The sequence below is a fragment of the Furipterus horrens genome, unplaced genomic scaffold (genome assembly GCF_987537825.1).
Source record: "Furipterus horrens unplaced genomic scaffold, mFurHor1.1.pri manual_scaffold_7, whole genome shotgun sequence".
Lineage (NCBI taxonomy): Eukaryota > Metazoa > Chordata > Mammalia > Chiroptera > Furipteridae > Furipterus > Furipterus horrens.
Window position 1 is genome coordinate 39,208,441 of NW_028327177.1, and position 22,316 is coordinate 39,230,756.

Genomic DNA, 22,316 nt, shown 5'->3' on the forward strand with positions numbered 1-22,316 from the left:
ATGGACACATTGTCTCTTCACAAAGGGATATTTCCAGATACTGAGGTATTGCCCAATACAACTGGTCAGAGAAGTTAAGAGGGCAAGGGAAGATGAGGATCCAGAACTGCCCCTATAACTGGTTGCTTTCCCTGCAGAATTGTGCATTGATAGATCCCCCTCCCCTCAAACTCAACTTTTCCTTCCTCTCCCCTCCCATTCACTGTCTCTTTTTCTGACCCTCAAATTGGCCTTTCCTAGTAAGAGGTCAATATGTTTTCACATTTGGGATATCTCATTCAAGAATTTTTGTGAATGGACAAGTCATAAGAAGTCCTTCCATTTTAGGGCTGGTTGACGTCACCAAGGAGGCGATAAATATCTGTTGATATAATTGGATGTGAGATTCAGTGTTGAGATAGCAAAAAATTCTGCCCCTGGTTCCCTTGCAGGGCCTTATGATTTATGCAGGAGCAGAGGCAGCACGCAATCGAGCTGTCAAGAGAGCGTCAGCTTATTAGGCAAATGCTGCGTGATTTCTGAAGAGGGTCGACGCTATAAAATCCCACTCCAGGCTCCGGTGTGGACAAACTCAGAGCCCGAGTCCGTTGACAGACTGAAGAGAAAGAGAAGAGGGAAGGAAGAAAAACAGTGGAAACAGAAACGAGAAGGAAAGAAAATTCCTTAAAAAACCCTGGAGGCGTTCCTCTGCAGCAGCGCCTCAGAAGGTAGGGAGCGCCTAGACGGAAATGCGCCTCCAACTTTGCACTGCCTGGGCTTCCTCCGTGCGCGCCGCGGAGAGGCGACCGCTGTCCCTTTGCTGTCTCTTTGCAGGCGTGTGTGTGCGTGTGTGTGTATGGTTGATTGCTGACTGTGCCTCAAGATCCCGATAGTAGCTGGGATGTAGCAAAAGCAAACTTAGACGGCTACTCATCGTTACCCGCCCTTCCAGTTACTCCTCGCTGGCTGTGTAGACGAGCATCCCATCGATCCCCGAAAGAAGGACGCTGGGGTAGGGATGGATAAGTAGGGGGAAGAAGCAGAAGTTCTCAATTTGGAGGAAAATGCTGAAATATACGGAAAGGGGTGGGGGCTTAGAGTAGCTGAGATTTTAATTTTTAGATCCTCTCTATTGCCTGAGAAATCAGTTTCAGGGGTCGTTGGAAAGGGGATTCAGGGCTCGTCCCTTCAGGGGTCTCGGAAGGAGAAGGGTCACTCCAGCCTGGCCAGGAGCTAAGCTTTGGCTCCGAGCCCCGCAGGCATGCCTTTTCCTGTCCCACCTTTCACTCCAGCTCTAGAAGTCCTAGTTCAAGGGCTTTAGCACTTCGGACAGCGCCCGCCCGAGCTCCATCGAGCCCTGTCCATGGATGCGCTGCAGAAAGACCCCCATCCCTCCCCCAAGCACACCTCCTGTTGAGCTAAACTCTGGTCAACTCTTTCTCTCTCTTTCCCTCTCTTATTCCGCCCTCTGCCCACCTCTGTGTCACAGCTAAAATGAGACTGCCGCTGCTCCTGTCCGCGGGTGTCCTGCTCGTAGCACTCCTGCCCTGCAAGCCATGCAGGGCCCTCCTCATCCGGGGGCCCGTCCCAGGCTCCCAGCAAGCCGCACAGCTCCCCCAACCCCTGGATTTCTTCCAGCCGCTGCCGCAGCCGCAGCAGCCGCAGCAGCCGCAGGCTCAGCCGGTCCAGCTGCGAATGGGGGAGGAATACTTCCTCCGCCAGGGCAACCTCAATAAGAGCCCAGCTGCTCCCCTGTCGCCTGCCTCCGCGCCTCTCGCGGGCGGCAACGGCAGGCGCCCCTCGCCGGACGAGGTAGCCGACAACTTTTTTCGCGCGTTGTTGCTGCAGCAGCAGTCGCAGCACCGGCGCCCGCTGGACAGCTTTGCGAGTCCCGCCCGGCGCGGCGCCAAGAGCGCCCTCGGCGGCCGCCAGGAGGTACCGGAAAAGGAGAGGCGATCTGAGGAAGCTCCCATCTCGCTGGATCTCACCTTCCATCTCCTCCGAGAAGTCTTGGAACTGGCCAAGGCCGAGCAGCTAGCGCAGCAAGCACACAGCAACAGGAAACTGATGGAGATTGTTGGGAAATGAAACGGTGCGTTTGGCCAAAAAGATTCTGCATTTAATACAAAAATGAGAATAATACCGTATTCTGGACCATAGCATTGCTCTGATGTCATTTGTTTATTTTTATATAGCTTGAAATGTAGAGGATGTACAGCAAGAGCGCCTCTACTCCTTAATTAGCATGCACAAAGTGTATTCATGTGCAGTAATAGCAACAAAATGGTATTTGTATTGTCTACTTTTAGTTTCCAATTCCATGTGTCTTTAATGGTGTTTAAAAGAGTATAGAGCCAGGAGGAAACGTTTTGAAGAAGCAGACAGAAGTCACCCAACTGATTTTGTTGTGGTCTGGGCCAAAGAGAATATCGTTCTCTTGGGTGGGTGAGAGAAAATCTGTAAGCTCTTTGAATCAACTTTTCCTTGTAAATGTTTCAGTAATAAAACATCCTTACAATCCTTGGTCGATTTGGTTGTGTAAGAGAATGTTCAATAGTTATATTTTTAATAAATGTTGCAAAGGTAATCATGAGTTTATTTTTCCTCTTCAATGCTCTTAGTGGAAAGTACTCTCAGCTCCTGGCTTCCTCCAAGCTGACTTCACAGGAAAAAACAAAACCCCTTGCATTTTTTCCCCTCCACAAATACAAATATATGTCAGTGGCTTACACAGATCCTGCGATCTTTTTGGGCTCATTTCTGTACCTCAGATTACTACTCTGAGATTGAATTAAATAATTTGGGAAGTTACTTCCAGCTCTAAGATCAATTCTTAATGGAAATGACATTCAATCCTGGTTAACTATAAGATGCAAACTAAATGGGGAAATTTGAGGAAGGAGGAAAGGAAAACAGAAGAAGGATTGAGAAAGGGTACTTCTCCAAACTATAGGGTCAAAATGCTGCATTTGTTTTCTATAAGAAATTCTCACACATTATCCATAAAATACTTTTTCTAAGTCTTTTCCAATGCCTACTGTGAATAGGAGAAACTTGATAGCTTCTCCATTTAAAACAACTAAATTTAATTGCTATAAAATGGCATTTGGGAAAAATTTATATAAAGAATTTTTTACTTTAATAACTCCACAAATACCCTCCTCATTCATGTCTATGCCAACTCTAATCACTTTAATTCTTAGAAATATAAACTATCTCTATTCACTTCTAAAATCAAACAACACATTAAATTAGTTTTACAGTGCATTCACCTTTGGTAGTTTAGTTATAACTTTAAAAGTTCAATTGAATATTTAATACTTCAAAATTAATTTGCATGTATGAAGGAGTTTCTTCCCTTGAAACCCTTTAAATGAGTTAATAAGATAATGTGAAACACTAAATAAGTCATTATAAGACTAAGTTGTTAAAAACAGCATTTATTGAAGAGTTCATACAGAGTAAAGTTATACTTAGGTTCTGAAGGAGGCATTATGGTGGGAAAAAAACATGATTTAAATATATATAAATATATATTTATATATATTTATATATATTTAAATACATGCAGTTGTGTCTCTGGATACACGAGAAAGTAGACAGTTCCTGTTCAAAAGTTGTTGTGTTTTTCAATTAAAGTGCCTGATATCTGCATATACAAACCTAAGATTAGAAAAATGTCACAAGAAATGTCCTAGACCTTCAGCCTTCTGGACTATGAAAGTGTCACCAGAGTCAAAGAACATTTCTAGATATACATCCAGCAATATATATTATGGAAAAGAGGAAACCTTTGTGAAACATTTCATACCTTTGGTCAATGATTTACCTTTTGTCCATGTATTGATAAATCAATCACTTCTGAATTAATACTGAATTTCACTGACCATCTGCATTTTTAAAAAGGGAAGAGAATAAGAGCTACTATGATATAATAACAAAAGCCAGTGCCTATCAGAGATGAGAGTGTAGTGCCCACTTTTTTTCAACATTTGCCACTTGTTACTGACACACACTCACACATACCACACTTACACATTCTTTGTAATGTTTCCCACACGATAAAATATTTGCATGAGATCAAGTTTCTTTTTTTTCCATTGCTTTCTGCAACTGTTTTCTCTTAATGTGTTAGATAAGTCATCTGGAATTAAAAAATTTTTTTTTGCAGAAATCTTGTTCAGAGGTCCCATTCATTGTCTGCATTATATTAATTTCATCTAGTTTCCCTCCTGCCTGTATGCATCTCAGCCAGGCAGACAGAGGGGCAGCAGTTGGAATGAACATCATTCTTTCAGGGAATTCAACCAGGAAAAGGAGAAGACATGGCGAGCTGGCTCAGAATCAGCTCCATCCCCACTCCCTGAAGCTGCAGCCTGTCCCTGGAGGGGAGGGTCCTCAAATCCAATCTGCAACAGAAGAAAATTGAGTCAGAGGAATAAGAGGCTAGTCCTTTTTGGGTTGGTCCAGTCACTTTTCTACTGAGAAGAAAGGATCATCATCATAATAATTATATAGAACATAATTATTATTAGGAGTGGAAAGCAAGCTCAGGTTATCTTGGCCATGGTCAAGAGCCATGAAAGGGATTCACACTCATGATCCAAAAAAGGGCAACAGTAATGCATGCAGTAGGAAGCTCTTGGAAGAGAGTTCAGGCTATTCTACATTTTTTAAAAAAAGACCACTTGTACTTTATTTACTGAAATAAAAGTTGCCTTGAAACTAATAGGAATTTGGATTTAGAAAAGTCTGCAGAATAAATAAAATCCTGTTTTAAATGACATTGCTCCATCACATGTATCACAGGACATATTATAATCGCTCCACTGCTAAAGTAAGAATTTCTACCAAGATGTGAATATATACAGTATAGTTTTGAAAAAATGCAGGCTTAGTTTTGCGCAAATCATGAATGAAAGTACTATTTTCTTTAGGCCATAAAATCTAATAACACCAATATTTCTAAAGAACTATCTATCTTTTATATAGATACCACTATAAAAGACATTTATGTTTTATAGATAACTGGCAAATACAAGTTGTAATTTTGAAGTAATTGATCAATTTGATCATGTAAGTGAAATTTACAGGGTGGGGCAAAAAGTTTACTTTTGCTCATATGAAAGATAAGACAATAATTAATAAATAATAATACAAGAATAAACTTTGTTTTGTGTACTCACAACTGTAAACCTACTTTCGCCACACCCTGTATTTAAGTCATTTTGAGTTTCAGCTATATATTTGGTGAAATGAAGGACAGTTATAAAGAAGTCTTGTTGAGATGCAGTTTGATGTATAAACTTGAACTCCTTATTAAAGGGACCACAGTAAACACAGGTCTTCCTAGGATAACTACCAAAGATAGGCCAACATATTCTGATGACTTAGATTATCCCACTGGATTAGAATGCTACTGATTTCAAAGCAATGAGATAGGCACACTCATTCCACAGAGAAGCCCTGGGTGATTTTATGAAGCTGCTACATGAATGGACAATGCCTGACACAGGCAAAGCAGAACTTAGATAATTATGTAGTTTTGTTGCTGCTCAAAATATTTTCAAGTGAAAAATGAGTGCTTCTCCTGCACTTTATCAGATTTTACCCTGAATATATGTTTTGGGGTAGTGTTTCAAGTTCACTAAAATTATCTTGAGTCTTTATAGCTTTGGGATTATCTCTTGCATGGTTATGTTGCTCTATAATATAATAAAATCATATTAGCCCCAGTAGAATAAAACTGAAGCATATGGTTTTCTATAAAGGAAAAGTTGAGACATCAAATTCAATTGGGCTTTTACAAAAAGGCTGCTAGAGATTCTGTTGGTAATGGGTTGGCTACCTCAATGTCCTTAAAGTTAAGGTGGAATGAACAACATCTTGACAGAATCCTGTGTCTATTTATATACATCAAATTCTCCTCCTCCCCACCATAGTTACCCTACTCTCACAACAACAACAACACCCAAAAGACAAGTAATGTGGGCATATTATTGATGTACAAAGTACTTTTTTCTAACTATTCTATATGACTAAATAGTGAATTCTGCCTAGAGCAACAGACCATCAAGTCCATTTTGTAGCCTCTTTTCCTTGAAAGCAATTTCTAATCTAGTAAAACTTCCATGAGAGCTGTTCTAAAATATTTAAAGAGTGAGACTAGTTGGGCATTTTCTGCCGAGAGGTATAGTCTCTGTGAAACTGTTGGTTGCTAGCGAACCATTTGGGACAGCTTTTGGAATTTCTATATATTTTTATGCTTTCTGTACTCAAGTTTAAAATCTATCTTCCATTTCAAATATATTAGTTGTTAATGCCCCACAGCCTTCAAAATTTGTTATTAAACAATTTGGGCTTGCTGCTTTCACAATATCACATTCTCAGGCAGTTATTAGATTTTCCTCTAAACAGTATGGACCTTATCTTTCAGATAAGCTATTTTTTCAGAGAAGAAAGGCCAGTGTCTGGAGTGGAGTCCAAGAGCAGAGATTATCCGTGATCTCTTTAGGTGCAAAACATTTAAAAATCAAGGGCAAGCACATAGAGAAAAAGGAACTCTTTTGCTGTTGGTGGAAATGTCAATGGTATAGCTTCTGTGGAAAATAGTATAGTGGTTCCTTAAAAAATTGAACATAGAATTACCATGTCATCCAACAGCTCTATTTTAGGATATGTACTCAAAAGAGATAAAGACAGGGGCTCATACAGACATTTGCACAGCCATGTTCATAGCAGCCCTATTCACAGTAGTTAAGAGTTGGAAGCAACGCAAATGTCTATCACTGGACGAATAAACAAAATGAGGTATATACATATAATGGAATATTATTCAGCCTTAAAACAAAGAAAATTCTGACACATGCTACAATATGGACGAACCTTGAGAACATTATGCTAAATAAAGTAAGTCCATCAGTAAAAGACTAATACTGTATGATTCCACTTATATGAGGCATTTAAAGTAGTCAAAAATCATAGAAACAGAAAGTAGAACTTGGTTGCCAGTGGCTGGGGGTACGTGGTGGTGGAGAATTATTTAATAGGTAGAGTTTCGGTTTTGCAGCATGAAAAAGTTCTATAAATTGGTTGTACAACAATGTAAATATACCTGACACCATTGAACTGTAATTTAAAAATTGTTATGATGACAATTTTTATGTTTTGTATTTTTTACTACAAATAATTTTTTTTTTAATTAGGAGACTTCACATTAAAATCTGAATTTGTTGGTTCTCTTGACAAAGCAGAAATGTAGCAACCCAGAAAGAACCTGCATGGAGCTCTGAGCAGCACTGCCCCTTTGGACTGTGCATGCTCTCTCCCCTGCTTCCCACAGAGCCCACCACCTCCTTTTGTCTGATGCAAGGCTGGTTTCAGTGGCCATTTATCATTGTGTTTGTACAGTTGCTATGCTCAGAGCAGAGTTAAGAGGAAAGAAAACTGTATTTTGTATTTATGCTTCTATCAAAATTTTCTTCTACTTGCTTCTTCATTAATGTTACCTTCTTAGTCTCCAAGGGCACACCAGCTTGTTGCTCTTAACAGAAAGCTAGTTTTCAGTAGGAAGGTGTCAAAGAAAAGAGAATAAAATGTTCAATGGAATATTTGACTTGATTTTTATGCTAAATGTGAAGTTTTTAAAAAGCCAACATACTTCTGTGGCAAGATTCTTGAAAATCCAAGCATGAAACTGCCTTCAATGTTCAGCTGAGGCCAGATGTGTCTTTGGGCACTTAGTATAGGGGATATAACTGGGTGCAGAATGGTGGACATGCTCTTGCTTTGGCTTGTTGCAATACCAGCAGCTCCTTCTACCTGAATTGAGCTCGCAACACATTATACACTGACTGAACAAAACGAAGCAGATGCTTTCCTGATATCCATTCTACCAGAAGTCTGGGTAGCCACATTCAAGAGGGGAGTTATTATTATTATTACTTAACAGACCCAAAGTAAAAGAGTGAGCTCTACCAGGTCATTCTGATCAGTAACCAGTACCCTCGGAGTGCCTTTAAGCTTCCTAGGGCTCCAAGAGGTGCCAGCCTCAGCCCTTTCCCAAATGATGATCCTCTACATTACTCATGATCCTGATGCATTAAAATTTATCTGTCATGTGTCCCATCCCCTCAGGCTCATCCAAGTGATAGTAACTGAATTGCAGGCAATATATTAATGGAGGACAACAGCTTGATGTACACTCCTGCAAGATGCCATTTGCCTAGAAATGTCCCTGTCTTATCCTGAGGGATGACAGTTGTGGACATGTTAGCTGCTCCACCAGGCCATTGATGGGATGTTAGGGGCAGTGAGGCCCCCACACTTGGGCTTCCATCTCCTCTCTGCTGCTGTGGATGTCAATCACAAATGCAACCTGGACAGCAGGATCTGGTTACCACTGCATGTTAAATGCCAGTCTTTCTAGGCCAATCCAGAAGAACTCTTGCTTGTCTATAATAAAATACATTTGCCTTGAAGGAATGTGGATAGGAGGGGTAAGGCTAGACTTGAGACTGCTGAATGGGCAACCACCCTGTGTCTACCCTGCACCTGTTAGGCTGGGTCAGAGAATCAAAGCCAGATGCTGGAAACAGCTGTGAGTAGGAATGCTGAGGTCATGTTTAGAATGTTTATTCAGGAAGACTAAACCCAAGCATTGACCTGCTCCCCTACTTAGCATTCCTGAACCTCAGGCACTTGGATAGCTTGAGCATTATGGATTCCAGACTGGAAAAAAAGAGTACAGCTAAGAGCCTGGGTCAGTCATTATGACAGACAAGTAAGTGAGGCAGGTCTGTGAATCACAAGTCAGGGTCTAAGCCCTGGAAACTTTGCTGGGCAGGTCTGCCATTGTGGGCATTTCTTTCACAGGAATGCAGACATTTCTGCTTGGTGGCAGAGCACCAAGCTATGTTATGAATGAAGCACAGAACTGTGAGAATATAGCATGCTTTCCATTAAAGCTAGAAGAAAAAAATAGGTACACTCTTCCCCAAAGGAGTTCTGGAGAGAAAACACTCGCTAAAGAGCATTTTTCTTTTTCTTGGGAGGATTTACTGCTATTCACACTAAGTGATTGATGGGATGGGTGAAAGGAGTTGATTTGGGGGCTTTATTGCCATTAGCTGCTTCCTTCTTGCTAAGGGAAGATCTGAAACAAGTAATTTCCTCTGACCTATGAAACAAGAAAAACTTGAACTTGCTCACTTTTTCTTAACCCAAGGGAAGATGTATGGTATATGGTATTTGTTTCAAACAAACCAAACATGAATTGATGGGGTCAGGTGGGGAGCAAAAATTGAAACCCAGCTATTTTCTCAGATGTGGACCTGACAATTGTGTGTCCAGTATAGAGTGGTTGTGTGTCCTCACCGTTTCTGAAAGGAGAACTGAATCAAAAAGAACTGCTCATTAGATTAATTCCTCACACTCAAGGGCTTCTTTGCCTTGCCAGACAGGTTCTCAAGAGCTATGAGAAGGTGATAATATTGTTACATCCAATTTACAGGAGAAAAAACTCAGAAAGGCTGAAGAACTTGTTCCAACTAATTCTAAGGATAAAGTGCTGAGAGTTGCTCATAGTGACCAAAGAGAAAAGGGGCAGCTGCTGCTGTTGAGCAGATGAGACTCAGGGAATGGCCAGCTGTACCCCTGGAAGTCAGATAGAGAGGCAGGTTGGTCAGCAGCATGGGATGCAAATACAGGATAGGAATGTTCTCATTTGCAATGGACAGGCCCATCTCTGCAAGCAGTGGAGGCCAGAAATGACCTCTCTGTCCTGTGGAGGCTGTGCTAATGTGTCATGAATAGTGAGTCAAAGCAAGGGAACCCTTGGTCATACTAGTTCTGCTTCAGTCACATCAGCTAAAGGTAAGTGGGGATTCACTCATTTTTCCTAGATGTGGCCTTGACCTCCATTATACTGCACACACACACCACATAGCGAAAGAGAAGGGGACACTGGGCACCAAGCTCCAACTGCTCTGTCAGTCTTGAGCAAGTTGCTCATCCTCTACAATCCCTCAGTATAAAATGGGGACGTTTAACAACCCTTTCTTTGCAGGCTTGTTGGGAGGTTTCCGAGAATCTCCATGAAAGACTATATAAATGATAAAGCAATATACACACATTAGTTACAGCCATTGCCACATGGAATTGGTGTTTTTAGATGCATTAATATGATGGTGGATTAATTCTTCGCCTTGTGGGCTTTAGTGAGGACAAAGACATTTCATGGAAATCACTGAGATACATAAAGACAGGAAAAATCCAAGGGATGTACAACACTGACAGGCCTTAGGTTAAATGAGAATAATAAATAGTTAAAAACACAAGGAGCAAAACTCCACTAGCTATGTCATAACTTCCCCAGAGAGCTCTCCCTGGTGCCTGCACTGGAACTGTAGAGCTGGAGGCACAGGTTGTCAGGGAAATGAATTCATTATATTGCTCACACAAATTTACATTATATTTTCCTCCTTCAAGTGGATACAGCCATTTAGCTTCCTGTTAAAGTGACATTTGCTAAGGATGCAATTTGATCCTGAGAAATATAGTCTACAGTTTTAGTATAGATTTTTTTTTTTTTTGTCCTTCTAGAAAAGCCCCCAAATTGACATTTAGTAGGATGTCACTTTCCAAGCAGGGGTAAAAAAAAAGCCCATAAAAAGAAAATTGCAGTTGTAGGATACAAATAAAAAAGCATTAATAATGTTAATGTAATGGCCTCACTAAATCTTACTTGTTTAAGAAAAAAACTTACTCTCTTCTTTGATTTTTTTTCTGTGTAAAAATGCTTGCATTTCATTATTATAGCTGCTTATAATTTCCAGGATTATTAAGTCCTGGACAAGGTTAATCAGTAAATGCAGGCTAGTCCTAACCCACTGACCAGTTTTCTCTCTATTTTTACTAAGCTTTGAAATTCCAGTACAGCCAGAACATGGGGCATGTCAATGATTTCTAAGCTTGAATCTCCTAATTTGTAAAATATAGCAATCATTCTCAGTAGGGATTTCTGTTAGAAAACAATCTGATGCCCTGAATCCCTCAATCAAATTTAGAAAATATAGATACATTTTCATTCATTTCAGTTTCTTTTGGAAAATTAAAGAGATCATTTCAAAAGACACAGGACCTATAGTCTACGCTTGTGGGAAATCACGTTTTTGGTTTCCTACTTTTTTGTTTGTTAATGTTCTATTACACCTTGTGAAATTAATCTTGCTCAGAAAAGAAGACTTCTACCCTGGCCAGTTGGCTCAGTTGGAGCGTCATTCCCTAAACCTTAAAGTTGCTGGTTCAACTCCAGGTCAGGGCACATACATAGGTTGTGGGTTTGATCCCCAGCTGAGGCCTGTATCAAAGGCAACCAATCAATGTTTCTCTCTCTCCCTCTAATCAATAAACATATCCTCAGGTGAGCATTTAAAAAAGAAAGAAAAAAAGGAAGCCTTCAAGCCCCTAGCCTCTGATACTCTCACTTCTTAGCCTCTGGTAGCAGTTGGAGTTGGTACCTGCCCTTGACATCAAAGAGAGTGATTTGATCTCAAAAGTTATTTGAATGAAAATGATTTTATCTTTTTTGTGTGTGACACTTTTTGGCAACTCACAGCTCTCTATCCTGCTTTGGCCTATTGTTCATTCTGGTTTAGGGAAATATTAATACTTTTGAGGGGACTAAATCTTGGAATGATGAGAAATTTACTAAGGTCTCAGGTCTGAGGACACATGTATTAGTTTCTGAGAGCCTAGGAAATAAACTCTGGGCTTCAAGAAAGATGAAAGAATCTTTGCTAGCTCCAGCCTGTCTTTTTAACCATTTAAACCACAGGTCTTTCTTTTCCTTACCCTTCTTTTCCTCCTTTCTTCCTTTCTTTTAAAAAAATGCTTTTTCACTTTCCTCTTGAAGTACCTTCATAACATCCTTGGTTGAGAATTAAGATGACCATCAGCTAGTTTTACTTTGGTGACATTTTTCCACACTGGCCTTGCTCTTCACACATCCTTCTGCTATTTTAGAATGAAGAGCCCACAGATGTGGGTGATCCACATTGTTCCTCAGTTTCTGTCTCTGAGCTCATGATATGCTGGATAGAAACACACAGGACAGGAGAAGGGACAACTGTACTTCTTGCATTGAGAACCTTGGGCTTTCTCCACCAGGAGAATAAGGCTGGTGCTAAAAGTCCCTTGCCCATGGCAGGGTGACCTCTATAGAAACTGGTTTAGACAGGACATGGAGAAATCTAGGGCATAGGTGTGTCATGAAAATGGACAGAGATATTAGCTCATAAAGCAATTTACATCAAAACTAAAAATAGGGACCCACGGATTGCTGACAACTAATCACCGGATTGTAAAGTTCAGCCTAGTCACTTAAAAGCATCAAGAACTTCAGCCATCCTGGCCTTTGCTATATTTGGCCTTGTGTGTGGCTGGAGGAGGAAGGGAAGGCAGGCTTGTTGGATTTAGACTAGCCATTTGGGATGCCATAAGGAATGTCAGCACCTTCCTCCTCCAGGCTCCTTCCCACCTGCACCCTATCTTTTCTTAGCTACCTTAAAAGATAGTACATGTGAATGAGGACCCTCTTTATTTCCATTCAAGTAGGCAGACATAAAAATAGGAAAGATAGAAAAGAAGTTACCTTTTCTTAACACTTATCTTGGGATAAATTTTTAAAGAAAATATAACAGTGCTAAATGTGAATGCTCCTAAACAGAATTTCAAAACTGATAGAACTTAAAGGGTAAATAGACAAATCCACAAGTATACTCAGAGATCTCAAAACCCCTCTCTCAGAAACTGATAAAACAAGTAAATTTAAAGTCAGTAAGGTTATAGTAGACTTGAACAACACTATAAATCAGCTGACCTAACTGATATTTGTAGAACACTCCACCTAACAACAACAGAAAATACAATGTTTTCAATTGCATATGAAATATTCACCAAGTTAGATCATATTTTGGGCCATTAAACAAATATTAATAAATTAAAAAAGATTGGAATCATATAAAGAATATTCTTTCTCCACAACAGAATCAAACCAGAAATTAAACAGAAAGATATCTAGAAAATCTTCCAATATCTAGAAATTAAACACTACTTATCTAAATAACCAGAGGTCAAAGAAGCAACAACAAGGTAAATTAGAAAATATTTTGAATTAAATAAAAAATTTGAATTAAATAAAAATACAACATAGCAAATCTTGTGGGATCGTCTATGTACAAATGAAAAGGAAATTTATAACATTAAATGCTTTTTATTACAAAAAAAGAAAGATTTTAAATCGATAATCCAAACTTTAAACCTAAGAAACTAGAAAGGGAAGAGAAAATGAAAACCAAAATCAACATAAAGATGAAGATAGTAAAGAGCAAAAATGAATACAACAGTAAGTAGACCAAAAAATTTTTTTAAAATTAATAAAGTCAAATAAAACCAATAGAGTGGAGAACTTACATTACTTGTTCTGGAGACCTTGATAAAGCTATAATAATCAAGACAGTGTGATACTGGATATTGGTAAAGACAAACATACAGATGTATGGTACAAAACAGAGAGTCAAGAAGTAGACCCACACATATACGGTCATTTGAATTTCTACAGCCATCAAGGTAACTCTCTGAGGAAAGGATAATTTTTTCAATGAATAGTGCTGGAACAAAAGAATATCTATACAGAAAACCAACAAACACAAAAACTAAAAACCTATATTCTTTCCACACATATACAAAAGTTAAAATGATCTCAGATCTAATGTAAGAGCTGAAACTATAAAAATTCTAGAAGAAAACATAGAAGAAAATATTTTGATTTTCAGTTAAGCAAAGATTTCTTAAATAGGACACAAAAAGCACAAATCATAAGGGAAAAAAATGACAAATTGGACTTCATTAAAACTAAAAGATGTTTTCTCTTCAAAATACATTGTAAATAAAACGAGAAGGTGAACCATAGACTGGGAGAAAATATTTGCAAAATGTGTCTGATAAGGGGATTTTATACAAAATACAGCAAGAACTTTATTACTCTCTAAGGTGATAAACAATCCAACAAAAATGTCAGCAAAATATGGAAACAGATACTTTATCAAAGTAAATATAAAAATGGCTAGGAAGCACATGAAAATGCAAACTAAAGCTACAAGAAGATACCATACACATTTATTAGAATGGCAAAAATGTAAAAGACTTACACAATACCAAGTTCTGGCTAGGATGTGGAATAACTAGAACTTTCTTACATTGCTGGTGGAAACACAAAATTTAGTAGCCACTATGAAAGAGTTTGACAGTTTCTTCCAAAGTTAACCAAGAATTTACCATATATTCCAGCAATTCCATTCCTACGTATTTACTCAAGAATACATTTGTGAAAAAAACACATTCACAAAGATCTATATGTGAATGTTCATAGCAGCTTTATTTATAAATGGCCCAAACTAGTAACAATACAACCATCCATCAAGTGATGAATAGAAAAACTGTGGTATATCCATACAGTGGAATATTACCAAGAATAAAAAGAAATGAGCTACTGATATATGCAAAAAAATGGATGAATCTCAAAAGCATTATGCTAAATGAGAGAAGTCAGTTACAGAAGTCTACAGAATGCATCTTTTCATTTATATGATCTTCTAGAACTGGCAAAACTATAATGACAAGCAAAACATAAAGTGGGATGGGGGAGGGGATTAACTGCAAAGACACATGATGGAACTTTTTGGAGTGACAAAAATAGCCTATATCTCAATTGTGGCAATGGCTATACAATGCTACATATTTGTAAAAAGTTCTTAAACTTTACACTAAAAATAGATAAATTTAAAAATCACATATCTTTCATTTTTTCATTCATCTAATATTCTGTGATTGTCTCTAATGTGTACACTCTGTCTTTGCCCTACTGAGCAATGGGCTCTATAAGCACTATAAAGTGGACTTCAGAGTTGAGTCATTATAGATTTTTACAAAGTTTATGGCATGTAAAAGGGTAATGACAGCTGTGTAAATATTCAGTTAAATGGGTGACTAGAAGAAGAGTTGCGAAACAGTTTGGGAAATGGGGATTTATATAAGATCTTCAAGACAAGAAATATATTTTGGGCCCTGGCTGGTGTGGCTCTGTTGGTTGGAACACCATCCCTTAACTGAAAGGTTGTAGGTTCAATTCCCAGTAAGGGAACATGCCTGCATTGCGGGTTCATTCCCTGGTCCAGGCATTATGGGTTTGTTCCCCTGGTCTGGGCATATATGATTCCTAGTCCACTCAGACATATACAGGAGGCAACTAGTTGATGTTTCTCTCTCATATCATTTTTTTCTTTCTCTCCCTTTCTATCTCTAAAAGCAATGAAAAAAAATGTCCTCAGGTGAGGATAAAAAATTTAAAAAAAAGAAACATATTTTGGAAAATGAAATGAGCAATCCATTTCACTGGGAACTTGTTATTATATTGTCACTCAGACTGATTTACATCAATCCTAAGTCCATAACCCTCCCAATGGAAACAGTCTGAAACAATTTATAAAAATTTTAGTACTAGGTTATTACTCTCTTATGTTGTATAAATAGATAAAACTTCTCATTGAGTAGTTGCTTCATTTTCCTGTTGAGAAAACTGAGGCTCAAAGGAATGGGGTGTGATTGGGTTCAGAGTGAATTCTACAGAAGGATGAATAGGAACCAGGGCCTTCTATGAGATTCAATTTTATGTAGGGATGAATTCAAACCTTGTTGATAAAATATTTTTTCTTTGAGAATGAGGGTGGGGAAGGCAACAATGCTCTTCTGACCTATCAAAAAGCAGAGTCCCCATTCACCAATGGTAAAGAGTTGATGTCTAGCATTTGCCATGACCAGTTTCTAACACATAAACTACCTATGTGATTAGATGAACAGAGAAAGTACATGATAAAGTAGAGACTGCACAAAATCACAGGCAGAACAAGCAAGGGCAGGTGGATGGCAATGAGGAAAGCAGCTGGAAATAGAACATTGGTCTTCTTAAAAGATTTGCAGTTTCATTCATGAGGTCTGAAGTGAATTTACAAATGAGCAAGTGAGCCTGAGATGCTTCTGAGTTTCTAAAGCAACCTCATTCCCTGACATGGGGCCAGTAAAGAGAAGTCAGACTGCCAGTGAAGCACGGAGAACTCTGTATCACATTCTACATGTTCAGGGAAAGACTAATAATGAAGTATGAAATTCCAACCATCTAACCTTGCGTTGGATAAATACTAATTTAGTAAGCTGGGTTCTGAGGTGGTGAAGGTAAATCAAGCCTGCAAAAAATTCAGAGGCCTGGAATCTGATACTATGGTGAGGTCCCTTTCCATTTGTCCATATATCCTTTCATGGATCAAAGAGTAGTACTCTGTCATAAACAGATTTATTGCTCTATGTGAAAGGCCCCTTTTCAAATACCAATAACCACACAAGCAATGTTCTTTGCAAAGCTGAATGTCAGTCCACCCTACCCCACCTCGTCCCCACTTGCCTCACCTGCACCTCACCAGACAGGCACATAAATCATGTGAGTGTCCATGACATGGGCTCAGTGGATGGCAGACAAGAAGCATGACTCTCTCCCTGCAGCCTCAGAGAAGTATCACAAGGATATATGGCAGCCAATCCCAAAACCTGAATTCTCAGAATGGAAGCTGGACTCTTCAGACAATTATTCAGATCCACATTAGATTATTCCAATAAAGCATGGAGTTTTCTCTCTCCCCATTTGCCCCACTGAGTCCATGGCCAGTACTTCCTCCCACTTCTCTTCAACATAAATAATGACAGGAGGAGGTGTTAAGCACCTGGGAAGACTGTAAGGACACTCAGAACATTCTAGGGGCACAGGTTTGTGACTGAATATTAGACATTGGGGGCAGGTCCCACTCACACACAGGTAAAGACATGACAGGGCTCCACAAAGATTCCACTCCCTGTGCTGAGCAGACAGCTAATGAGGCAAAAAAGGAACTGTATGCTGGGAGCTTCCACAAGAGTCAATGTCAACCCAGGGAAAAGTCAATGAGCCAGAAATAGCAGAGGGCTTTCAGCACCAGTCACCCTGAATTGCTTTAGAGCTACAGGCACAGGGATCTGGGTCTCAGGTCCAGCAGGGTCATTAACTAAAAGAACACAAGATTTGAATCTTTAAATATTATTAATTAAACTGACAATATTAAAAAAGTTATTAAAAGAGTAAGGTATCAGTCCCTAAGCAAACCTCATAACAGTAATCAAGAAAAGGCTTGACTTGAGGAAACTGTTTGAAAAATAACATGCTGTTTGTTGGCTTTATGACTTTCCTTTGATTCTAATTCTTTATGGCTGGTAAATGAACACTGATCTCTGGCTCTTTACTCATTCAGATTTCGCCTGGCTGCAATCCCCCTGATGTTGCTATACCCAGGGCACCTTTCTCTCAGGGGCCCCCACTCCCAGGAAAGACAATGTAGAGTCTCAGGGTTCAAAGACAACTGAGAAGTCACCTTGACCACTTGCCCACCAGACCAAGAATTGTCTATCTATCCCCAACAGGAGTCATCTGGCCATCTCCTTGGCCCCTTTGGTGTAAACAGATGAAATTCTGCTACTTAATCCATGGAAACCCTGGACGGTCTTTTGCTGTTCCTCCCTCTATTTTAAGAGCAGTAAATTTTCACAGTAGCATGGATCTTTTGAAACTGGTCTCCCATAAAGGCCATTTGGAGGGCCCATTATTACTGGATTACTGAATAATTGCCCACAGAGTCACTTCTGAATTGAGATTCCCCTCCATGCAGGATTAGATAGTGGAGCAATTCTCCTCAGGAAGGTGTCTTGAGGTGATTGCATTGTGGGAGCTTGAGGCCACAGTATTGTCTAGGAACTTTGTTCTTTTTAGGTGGCTGAGCCTCATGGTTGGGGAGAAATTTATCTCTGGCCCTGCAGAAGAGAAACATGATAAAAGAAACTACATGAGATGTTAGTCAAGGGAAAAGAAAATTTTTCCTACCCATTAAAGTAAAAATCAAGCACTGAATCTGACTCCAGATGTAGTGAAGTATAAGAAAAGCCAAAAGTGCTAGGCAGATTGCTAACTCCTGTGAGAAACAAGAAGAAAGCTTCACTGATATTATCACAAACAATTTTTCCAACATCATTTAGATGGACTTTTCATTTTGTTCAGAGCCCTATTTAGGGCTCCTCATAGGGTCTCTTCAGGAAACATCTCCTCACTCAGCCTCCACTAAAGATGTAAGAATTCCCATAAACTTTCTAGAAATAATCAAAGTCTACTTCATTGTTTTAAACCCCAAATCCAACTCAAAAGGTTTCCTCCAACCAAACAATTATTTTTGTCATTGTCATCCGTAAAAATAAATATATGGCACAAAAGCCTGTTACTTTTAATTTCCCAAAAGTCTTTTTCTTTTTCTTTTTTTATCTTATGAAATGGAGGTTCACTTGAGCAGGTACAGTGAAGATAATAAGTTGTTTTCTGATTTTTAAAAAAATGTTTGTTGTTTATAATCACCTGATGACACAGGAGCATGGAACTAGAGTATTTGTTTGACAGCGCCTGTCTAGGCAGCACTCACACTCACACCCACACATCATTTAAGAATGCTCACGGGCATGGAGTCACCATGAACATTCTTCCTTGTGAAGAAACTTCTTTCTTCTATGGAATCTTTGAGCCATGCAAACATCTAACTCACTGTTAGGAAGAAGTCATGGATGTCAAACTTTCTTACAAGAAAAAGAAAAAAAAAATCAAGTAAATGTCCATTTTTAAAAAAATCCGATGGAAGAAAACCTGTGCTTTTCTGCTCCCAGGAGCACATGCTTAGGAAGCCCTGGTTTAACCAAGCCAAGACTATCTTTGCCTAGACATAGCGAGCACACTCCCAGAATCCATGAATCACAGGTTATTTTCCAGAGCAGACTTAGAACTCAACTCAAACACGCTCTTTGGGGTTTGCTGGGAAGGACGTAAAAGCAGGTCATTACATTAGTCTTTGGAAGCCCAAGGACAACATAGAATAGGCTGAACAAGGACAAGTGGCCTTGCAAAGGGGGACAGGGACACCAGCCAGTCACTGCAGACAAAGTGGCGCTCACCTGCATGCTGAAGTGCCAGGCTCTCTAGAGCCCCCTCCCCTGGGAAGCTGGGTGTGAGGTCACCACTTATGCATGAGTGAAGTCAAATTGTTTGTTTGTTTGTTTGTTTTATGTAAGACTTAAAAAACAGGTCAATATAAGGCTTAAACAATGAGTCAGCACTGAGGCTGGGTTGTTTCTGAGATTTTTCCAAGGCCACAGTTTCTGTCTGCCCCTTTGGAAGCCCTTCTTTCTTGCTGTGATTCTAGCAGGACCCTGAGCGGCACAGGGAAGCATTCAGACACCAGAGCATCAACACTAACCTGAGAAGTAGCTGCAGGTGAACTAGTTGCCTTACCACTCACTGCTGCCCTCTCACTGGCTGAGGCTTCTGCCACTTCTGCCTTCTGCACATTCGAATCCTCAGAACCTGGAGGCCCTATGTGCCCCAGACCTTCGCTCATTGGGGCGGAAGGTGGGTTGGTGGTAGCTTTCCGGGTTTGGCCTTTATACCAACTAGGGTAAAACAAGGGATCCGCAGTGTCCGTTGCTGCAGGGACTGGAGTTTCAGACTCTGTGGTCTGCTGAGAGCCAGTGGGTACAACCTCCCCCTTAATCAGGACAGATACATTCAAAAGTAAAAAAAGAAAAAGAAGAAGAAAAAGCAGTCGATTTTAGTTCCCTTCAGGTTTGACAACTGTGAGCTTTGTGTGTAGTGCCTGATTTAGGGCATGTTTGAGTTCATCCCACCCTTGGCAAGTGCTAAGGGAAGAAATGCTAACAGTGCTCTTCTTCATGGCCTTACATGTGCCCCCTCTTCTTTAGTGGGCTTGTCTTTCACAAGATGGTAGCCTGGCCAGGCAGACAATGGAATCCTAAAATGAAAGTTACTTACAAAACATCAGATATGGGACAAAGGTCAAACCACTGACCAAAATTAATTTTTGACATGTGTGGACCCCTATAAACCTCTTTTCTAAAACCAAGCATTGATCTTACCCTAATCATTTAGTTACCACCCTTCTTTCAATTTCAGTGCAATTGTTATACCCAGATTTTCAGGGTTCTAGGAACTATAAGTAGTATTTTAGCCTGGTTTCCTATGGAGGCAGAGCATAGAATATACTTTCATCCCTGGGTTGTCCCTCTGAGGTTTTGTTTCTATGGGTAATTTCAATTCTCTTTGAAAGCAGGTATAAAAACAGGGCTCTTTTGTGACGAGTCTGCTTTGTTCACAAACTCAACAGGTTGGGACCTGTCTGCTGAAGATGGCATGCAGTCAGCACAAAGCCTTGAAAACTCGACTGTGAATTCTTAGAAATATAAGGTCAGCCAATCAGGTACAGTATCTGGGATAAGCTAATTTCCTTAGAAAATTTTTAAATGATTCTGTCAATACATAATCTCATCAATGGAAGATACATAGAAATTTAGGCTTCACTTGCCCACCGAAGGAAAGATATAGTTGTATTTCAGGGTAATCAAGAGAGACATAAACTAGCATGGCTTTTCTATTTACTTCTGTTATCATCTATAGAAAATGCAAAGTTTGAAAGTATAATCATTTTTATTTTTCACCTTATATTATGTATTTCTTACCCTATACTCTAATATTTTTATTCAGAGAAGATCTAATCTTCACGATATTGGCTATCTATGAACATGTTACACACACACAATTCCAAGACAAAGATTGCCTCAAATTTGAGGGTGATATTGGTGGAAAATCATGTTAAACCAAGTCTTTCCAACCATTTATAACAACAACAAATCTGTTGAATTGCCTACAGGGACTTTTCTCCTTAACGTTGTGACTGCCCTGAAATCTTTGTCTTCTATATACAAATGTCTGGCATATAGTTATCTTTTCCTTAAATTGTTTAGTCTGTTGGGCAAGGAAGCACGCCTGCAAGTCCTGTAGGAAAGAACTCATGAATGGTTACCTGTGTCATTGGGGCATCAGCAGCAGGTGGCAGGGCTGGTGGTGGCTCTGGAGAGGAAATATTAAGTGTGGCTGGGGCAGCCTGGAGCTCTGAGGCCAGCTGAGAGGGCTCCAAGGCTTTTTCCACACTTTCATCTTCTCCTGATATCTCTGTTTGAACAGTTTCTACTTCTTCCAATTTTACTCCTTCTTCTCCTTCTCCCTGTCCCTCTCCTTCTCCTTCACCTCCTTCTCCTTCTCCCTCTCCTTCTTCTTCTTCTTCTTCTTCTTCTTCTTCCTCCTCTTCCTCTTCTGGTAAGGTAATGTATTTTTAAATCATTACAATTACCACTGCAGCCATGAAAATAATTAATGGCCAAGGCTGGGGAAATCATCTTTAACAGACAGTGACTATAGCCCAAGTACACCATGCTGGAACTTTGTGCTTCTAGTTAAATGTGGACAAGACAAAGGTGAAAGGGGGCCAAATCATCACCATCTTCCTTGCTCCCCTCCCCAGTATGACGTGCAGTCCTTACCACCATTATGCACAAGCCTCCTGACACCACTACCCCCAAAACCTGTTCATATTTTTATCACACTCTGTCACAGCTTCAGGCTCCTGAAGGGCCAGGATTTTCACTTATTTATCTCCATGAAATCAAATAGAAAGACAACTCTCTTTCTTATCTGAGAAAACATAGGAAACCCTTATCTTATTTTAATTTCTTACCTCCTTTGTTCAGTAAATGATGACTTTTGCCACAATTAACGCCATGACTTTTTCTAACCCATTGATCTTAGTATTATTCCCTCAGGCAATATTAAGGAGAGATGATATTAAGTAATTTTTTAAAAGATCCATCCTGAAGAGTTGCTTTTAAAGTTACATCTGTGTACACAAATACAGCTTCATGGCATTAGTAGTGATCTAGCTGAGGTGTCTCATCACCTAGATGGGCTAGGATGGCTCAAGACCATTAAAGATTTGGTCAGCTCCAAGGTTATTTTCTTCTTTTCAATGATTTCATCAGGATAAATTTCTGGAAGTGGTATTTCTGGGCCAAATGGCAGGAATGTGTTTATAATTCATGGAGATATCTAGTCACATGGACTAAGTTTTATTTCCAGGTTGTAACTTATTCTGTGACTTGCTACTATTCTTGCCCCCTAAAGTTTGATTAAGTGGATGTGTGCACAATATCTACCCAGATGTCTTCTATGTTTTATTTTTATCTCATCCTTAACCTTGTACCTGATGACATTTTACTTCATTGTGGCTAATACCTTGTGTAGGTTGAAACTGAGA

The 22,316-nt window shown here is 39.6% G+C and overlaps 2 protein-coding genes across 5 annotated transcripts in view; one reads left to right on the plus strand and one right to left on the minus strand.

Moving 5' to 3' along the window:
• The first annotated feature begins 407 nt into the window (after positions 1–407).
• Positions 408–2,499, plus strand: CRH (corticotropin releasing hormone). Its single transcript, XM_090282825.1, has 2 exons — positions 408–707; positions 1,469–2,499. The coding sequence occupies exon 2, from the start codon at positions 1,474–1,476 to the stop codon at positions 2,065–2,067; it is 594 nt and encodes a 197-aa protein (XP_090138951.1). The 5' UTR covers positions 408–707; positions 1,469–1,473; the 3' UTR covers positions 2,068–2,499.
• Positions 2,500–3,526: 1,027 nt separating this feature from the next.
• The window catches only part of TRIM55 (tripartite motif containing 55), a 41,136-nt gene continuing 22,346 nt past the window's right edge, over positions 3,527–22,316 (minus strand). Inside the window, exons 8-11 of one of the 4 annotated variants that reach the window (XM_090283622.1) lie at positions 21,030–21,319; positions 19,410–19,697; positions 17,999–18,086; positions 4,320–4,388 (exon numbers count right to left, since the gene is read on the minus strand). In XM_090283622.1, coding sequence (XP_090139748.1) covers positions 4,378–4,388; positions 17,999–18,086; positions 19,410–19,697; positions 21,030–21,319 — 677 coding nt within the window. In that variant the 3' untranslated portion in view covers positions 4,320–4,377. Of the gene's footprint in view, positions 4,389–17,998; positions 18,087–19,409; positions 19,698–21,029; positions 21,320–22,316 lie in introns of all 4 variants that reach the window. The other 3 variants (XM_090283621.1, XM_090283623.1, XM_090283624.1) reach the window with 3 other exon arrangements.